Genomic DNA, 6,870 nt, shown 5'->3' with positions numbered 1-6,870 from the left:
GGAGCCGAGCCGGGCCCAGGCCGCCGCCATGCCGATGAAAGGCCGGTTCCCCATCAGGCGGACGCTGCAGTATCTCAGCCAGGGCGACGTCATCTTCAAGAGCTCGGTGAAGGTGATGACCGTGAACTACAACACGGCGGGAGAGCTGAGCGAGGGGGCGAGGTGAGCGCGGGGGCGCGGCGGGAGCGCGGGGCGGTCTGCGCCTTCCTCAGAGATATCTCGACTTGCGTTTGTGTGTTTTTCTTCTCCTTCTTTCCAGAAAGTTTGTGTTTTTCAACATCCCCCAGATCCAGTACAAGAACCCCTGGGTGCAGATCATGCTGTTCAGGAACATGACGCCCTCGCCCTTCGTCCGGTTCTACCTGGGTAGGTGCCGCCGGGACCAGACAGCCAGGCCTGCCTTGAGAGCGCTCCGGCCCCGGGCCCCGTCGTGAGCCCCGAGCAGGGCTTCCCCCGAGCAGAGTCATCTGCAGGAGGCGTCAGGGCAGCGACGGTTTTCACGCCAGAAGCGCGGTTTGATCCGCGTTTCTGTGATTCTAACTTGGCCCCCACGTCTCGGCCTGCAAAGCAGGAAGAAGGGTGCTTGTTGAGAAAAGCAGCTTTATGTGTTAGCAAAGACCCTGTGCTCACCTCCACTGCCTCACACGTCTGCCAGCTGTCCTAGAGTCCTCCTAGATGCAGGCTTTGCTTTGCTTATTGAAACGTTACAGTGTACATTAACTGTAGTAGAGAAGCAGATGGCTTAGTTTTGTGTTTAAAACACTTTTTGCAGCTACATTGAAACAGCATGGGGTAGGGAAGGGGTACCGTTTGATATATACTATTACAAATCTTTCTTGACAGACAACGGAGAACAAGTTTTGGTTGACGTAGAAGATAAAACCAACAAGGAGATAACTGAGCACATTAGAAAAATCTTGGGGAAAAGCAAGTAAGTAACACTTAATAAGCTAACATACAGTCTAGCATACCTCATAATACGATCCCTGCAAACTTTTGTCAGGTATACAGAAGGAAATACCACTTTTCCCAGACAAAATTGACATGAGCTAGGTAAAGTTCAGAAGCTAGGAACTGTAAATCCATCCAAATTGGGTCCAGGGAAGGGAGAGGAAATGTTGCCATTCAGGCTTCTGATAGTAACAAACAGATCTTTTTTCTAGAGAAACGCTTGAAAAAGAGGAAAGAGAAAGGAAAAAACTATCACATCCAGCAACTTTTGGGCCCAAGAAGTATCATCTGCGAGAATGCATGTGTGAAATTGAAGGCCAAGTTCCCTGCCCTGCTTTTGTGCCACTGCCCAAAGAGATGAGGGGAAAATACAAAGCTGCTATGAAGAATGAAGCATCAGCCTGACATCTTGACTCATGCAGCTGTTTTTCCTCAGGGCTGGACGATCAGGGTACTTCAGTGAGAGACAAGAGCTAACAAGGTCCTGGAAACAGGAACAAGCAAGTTCATATAATACAGACAACCTTGTCTCATAAGTCTTCTTACAGCTACAACTACTACAATTAAAGTGAAAAATAAATAAAAGTTGAAAACCCAGCTTTTTTGGTGCCAGTTTTACAAAGCATTACAGTCAACACTGCATAAGAGGAAAACAGAACAATAAGGAAAACAGAATGACTAGAGCCCTATTTCCTACTCATGTGCATGTATAAGGTTACGACAAAAACAAGATCGTGTTTGCTTTGGGATAGAGACACTAGACTGAAAAGTTAATTTATCTTCGAAGCAGCACAGAATTCCACAATTTAGAAAGTGGTATAGAAGTGTTCCTGCTGATTTCCATCTTGTACTAACTGAAGACAGCCAAATGATAATGTAACTCCAGGCTCAAACTACATGCTGAATTTTCTTAATTTATTTAGTTGCCACTCAGTTAGAAGTCTCATTTACAACAAGATACAACTTTTGCAGTTGATACTGCAGCTCTGAGAAGCACTGATCAAGAATATCAGCAGTAAAGGAGAACATGTAAGCTGGTATTTGAAAGATAATGCTTTACAATTACCTTTATTGTCCTTCAAAAAAAATTTAAAGCTACTCTTAAATTAAGACAATTTCCTAAACAGTCTTCCTCTAAAAAAAAAAAAACCCAAAAAACCACATACAGAGGAGAACTGTGTCTAGATTTATCAACTTCCAGCAAATCCTAGCCAGCAAGTCCATTATGCTTCAAAGTCCAGTGCTGCTATGTAACTTCTACCTCAAATGCTCCTACTCCCTGCACATGGTCAAAACCCCCTTCTAAATCGTCATAGCTTCTGCCTCACCAAACAATTACACTATACCTATAATAGTACATAAACATATGATAGATTGTACTATATTGCTTGGAATTTGATAACTGTACATACCTTTAAGTCAGGCTTATATATGCAAATTAATGTAGAACTGTATTTCAGCATTTCTGAGCTAATGGTCCAGTACAAAATTTCACACCAATTCAAGCGTCCTGTAAAAATTGTCAAGGATGAACACAGCACAAAATAAACATGTTGGTTTATTTCATCTCTGTTTACAAAGTTTCCATACAGAGAATGCATGCAATTTTAACAAAAGTCAACGCTAGTTATTTATTGAGCTTTAGGGTCAAGATGCCTTTATTCCATTGTGCCTTGTGAGCCTCACAGCAGTCCAAATACCAGCATAAGGTCTTCACTTTGGAGACGACTTTAGTATCAGATGTCTAGTCTATCACATTTAACACTGACAAAGATCACGAGGTATGCTAGTCTGTTATCTGCTTGTAAAAATACATTACTACATGTACAATAAGGATACTTTCATTATTAGTGTATTAGACTGAAAATACAAACAAGGCAGAATAGTTGCAACAAGGAAAAAACACTTTTTAAATGTGAAAGCTGAAGCCACTGAAACATTTTTTTCATGTCGATACCAAAAAAAGCTTTAGGTTACAGTGCAGGGAGCAATCCTCTTGACTAGCAAACAAGTCTGTCTTAAATAACTACCTTATACTATTTCTGTTAAAACAAACAATTCCAGGGATTATGTTTAGCTATCTTAACATTTATTTTTTGCTGCCTTCGTAAATCTGGTGCCACAGTGCATGCGTTTTGTTAGTTTACGACCTTTCAGAATCCTCCATTCTTCCTTTCACTTGGTGCAAAATAACACTCGGAGACTCGATCAACTCTAATAAAACATCTCAGTATAAAAACTTCATGGTCTTAAGACAACCTGTTCTGCATACCTTTCAACTTCAGACTTAGGCTACAGTAAGAAGAACATCAGCTGTCCTTAACTGGCTGCTCTAAGTTATTTTGATCAGTTACTAGTGCTGTTAAGTGAGGATAGAGGTGGTTTGGTTTATTTAAACAACAGTTCCACAAGTCCCTACCTCCACTTACTTACAGCAAAATAAAACTAGAATTCCTGCTCTTTAGGTAGCATAATTATTTGTGTCTCTAAAATATTATGCAATGCTTGGGTTGCAGCTATGCTAACATATATTATCAGAGACATAGTTAAAAGACGTCCTATTCCATAAAAGTTTACACTTCTGGGTAAGCCCACTATTATTAGTGCTACACAGTGTGATCTGCCTGATTTTCCTCTATTTCAGCTTCAAATAAATACACCCTTTAGACTAACTCCTCCCCACCACCCTTTCCAACACCAATGCCTGATGATGGACCTCTGCCTTTCAAAGACAAAAATCAAAGCAGCTCAGGCTCCATCTTTCCCAAAGATACAGGCTGAGCTAACCCTGAAATGATCCTACATTTCTGATGCCAATCTTCAGAAGCCCAGTTCTAAGCCCTTCTGCATCACAGGTGCTGGCCATCACCTAGTCATCCCCCAGACCACAGGATCACAAGATGACTCCAATTTGGAGCTTCTTATTTAAGACAGACATGCCTGATTCTCATAACTTCTGAGGGGAATCAAATATGAAAGAGAATTGCTATTTGGCCCTATCACAGTCGTGGACTTTGTCTCCCAGCTTTCACAGAATTCCAGTTCAGTGGCACTTCAGCTTTCCATTGTAAACAAGATTTTTGTTCCTTGAATGCTACAAAAAGAGGGTTCCAGTCTCACAAATATGACAAACATGATCATTCTGTCACCCAGAGAATTTAAAGGAATGTGTAGATTCCATAAGATAATTAGGAATCGAAGGGTCACCCTTTACATTATAGTTTGAAATGGTGCTAGCCTGATGCTCTTTTCCCTGGAAACAAGTAGATACTTGTTCCCTCACAAGCAGGTCTCTGAAGCCAGCATGGTTCTCTATTACACTGTAGTTTGCGCTCAGAGCAAATGGGAAACTGAAAGTGATGAAAAGACACCATCTGAATTTTACTTGGGAATTTTTATAAACACATTAAAGAGTTACTCATATTAAGATCAGTTATAAAGTTCTTCTCAGTCTTAAAATCTCTTATGTATTAGCATTGCACAAAATTGATCTGCAAGCCCGTATATTCAGCACCTCAAGGAATCACAGTAGCCTTTTAACAGCACTTTCTCATAACACCATTAGGCAATTGAGCTAGCCTGTAACACAGCACTGTGTCATTATCAGAAGATGCAGAAGTCTGAGAAAAGTTTTTTCATCTCTCTTTAGTCAAAGCCCCACTTGAAAGGCCCATACTACAATACTACAGCAGAAAGGGGTAAAGATGACAAACCAACATTGCAACCATTTCCAAATCACAGTTCCCTATTAGCACTTAACCACTTTGACCAAAATAAGCACACAGTAAGACCAGTTACCATTAAGAGAGTGTTGTAACAAGTTATTTTAAAATTTCTTAGTATAAGCATTTGAGACCAGCAGCATACCTCAATAATTCTTTCTTCAAGACTGAGTAGTAGTGGAAATGCTTAACTGAAAGTGCATAAAAGTCAAGATTCTCCCAATTCCCTCTTGTGATCTGTACTCCTGTTCGTAAGTATCTGCTCTACCTTCTCATATGTAACAGCAGACTTACAATAATTATTACACAGCCCTCCTTCTGCTTCAGCAGTTGGATTTCTCCTTCTGCTTTGCTAATGTGCGCTTCAATTCCTTTAAGTTCTCTGTCAGTACCTCCACCTCATCCATTCGTCCACTGTGTTTGGCATCAAAAATATAAGCTTTGATATTATCTATCTGTTGGAGAAGCAGCTCTTCCTCTATAGCCTCCTCTCCAGAGATCTCATTGCCATCCTCCACTTCAAAGGGATTAGCAGAGGATCCCTCTTCAAATGGATTCCCAGAATTCCAACTGCCCCCAGGCTTTTGAAATGGATTTTCATCCTCTTCAAAAGGGTTTGAAGTACTGCCAGGTGCTCCATTAGTTTCTTCATCCTCCTCCTCATTTTCAAATGGATTATATTCTTTTTTATCACTTTGCAGAGCTGTGTTAGAGAATGAAACCATTGGAGAAGTGTCTTTGGCAAATGGGTTAGTGGGATCTTCCTCTAACTGCGGGGTATCTGCTTCATCTTCAAAGGGGTTTAGACAGGCTGTCTGATCTTGGTCTTTGTCACACTTTGGGACGTTCTGGGGTTTGAGTGTGAAGACCAAGTGCTCTTTAGCTGGCAGCTGCTCAACAGCAGGAGTTTCAAAACCTGGGTCCCCTTTGATCTGAGGAATATCTAAATCCAATGCATGTGCTGTCAAGTTCCGATTCTCTTTTGCAACTTCATGCTGATGCTGCTTGACTTCTCTGAAGTCTAAGGAGCATGTCCTTGAATGCTGAGACATGAATTTGTGGTGTTCTCTTTCCCACTCTTTTTCACGAAGGACCTGAAGTTCCTCCCTCTGCATCTCTTCCTCTTCTGCCTGTTTTTTAGAAAGCTCAATAGCTTTCAGAGTTTGTTGTTGATCATATTCATCCTGAAGCTGCCTCAGGTTCTCTTGCAACATATGGACCTCGTCTATCCTATTAGCTGCCTTTGCTTGCTTAATAAAGGATGTGATATTGTCAATCTGCTGAAGAAGTGGGTCTGCTATCTCACTCTCTCTTGATATGCTAGATGTAGGTAACCAGCCTTCAGATTTCCTGACTATTCCTTTTTTCAGGTGAGTTGCATCACCATTAACTGCGGCTGCAGATCTGAAGATAAAGTCTTTCTGCTTTTCCTCTTGTTTTCCATGTGTTTCGAGAGCCACCTAAAACAAAAAACATGTAGTAAGAGAACACCATGAGCTTGAAAAATTGCATTCTAAATATCCATAGGTACAAGAAGTTAGCTTATCTTAGACATCGCTGGCTGTCACTGAAAGGTATCAGCTGCATTTTTGGTTACTTTGCAGAAAATGCTTGTTTTCATAATACTACCTAAATGCTTCCCTTCAGTTTGTTTCTGATGCTATTGATCAAAATCCCATGACAGCTGCCTCTACAAACTTGAGGGCAAGTAGGAGCAGCAACAGTGCTTTATATAGAGCAAAAAAAATACCTAATGCAACTGTGCAAAGAGTGGTCTAGATCAATCTGGACAGTAACCGTATCACATCTGACTACAGCATACATCTGGAATAGAACATCAGTGTTAAAGGTCACCGATATCATTAGCTTTTGGAGTGCACCGATTCTTATTCCTCAACTTCTACCTCAAGATAAAGCTGGTTTAGTTTACAATTAATGATGTCCTCCCTCCTAACTGAAAATCCCTCTCTCTCTGAAGAGGCATCCTTATTCTAATAAGGCCTTTTTCACCACTGAAAGAAGTCTCCAAATTCTACTTGTGCAAATGAACTCCAGAACACAATTTGAAAATCCATGTAAACTAACATACTTAGTTTAGGGTTTGCTCTGCATGTGCTGCAGCAGAAAAGAGCACATGCAATTGTCGTGGTTTAACCCCAGCCAGCAACTGAGCCCCACACAGCCGCTCGCTCACTCC

The 6,870-nt window shown here is 41.3% G+C and overlaps 2 protein-coding genes across 2 annotated transcripts in view; one reads left to right on the top strand and one right to left on the bottom strand.

The window, feature by feature from the left end:
* Nucleotides 1-6: 6 nt before the first annotated feature.
* On the top strand, nt 7-1,548 carry MRPS25 (mitochondrial ribosomal protein S25). The gene is made up of 4 exons (XM_009283874.1): nt 7-162; nt 260-366; nt 844-931; nt 1,164-1,548. The coding sequence occupies exons 1-4, from the start codon at nt 29-31 to the stop codon at nt 1,354-1,356; spliced, it is 522 nt and encodes a 173-aa protein (XP_009282149.1). The 5' UTR covers nt 7-28; the 3' UTR covers nt 1,357-1,548.
* Nucleotides 1,549-2,477: 929 nt separating this feature from the next.
* Nucleotides 2,478-6,870, bottom strand: part of RBSN (rabenosyn, RAB effector) — a 16,823-nt gene continuing 12,430 nt past the window's right edge. The window contains exon 11 of the mRNA XM_009283862.2: nt 2,478-6,133. Within this exon, the coding sequence (XP_009282137.1) occupies nt 4,997-6,133 (1,137 nt within the window). The 3' untranslated portion in view covers nt 2,478-4,996. The remainder of the gene's footprint in view (nt 6,134-6,870) is intronic.

The sequence above is a fragment of the Aptenodytes forsteri genome, unplaced genomic scaffold (assembly GCF_000699145.1).
Source record: "Aptenodytes forsteri isolate BGI_AS27 unplaced genomic scaffold, ASM69914v1 Scaffold267, whole genome shotgun sequence".
NCBI lineage: Eukaryota > Metazoa > Chordata > Aves > Sphenisciformes > Spheniscidae > Aptenodytes > Aptenodytes forsteri.
The sequence above is the reverse complement of the archived record's forward strand: the minus strand, read 5'-3'. Positions and strand labels throughout refer to the sequence as shown.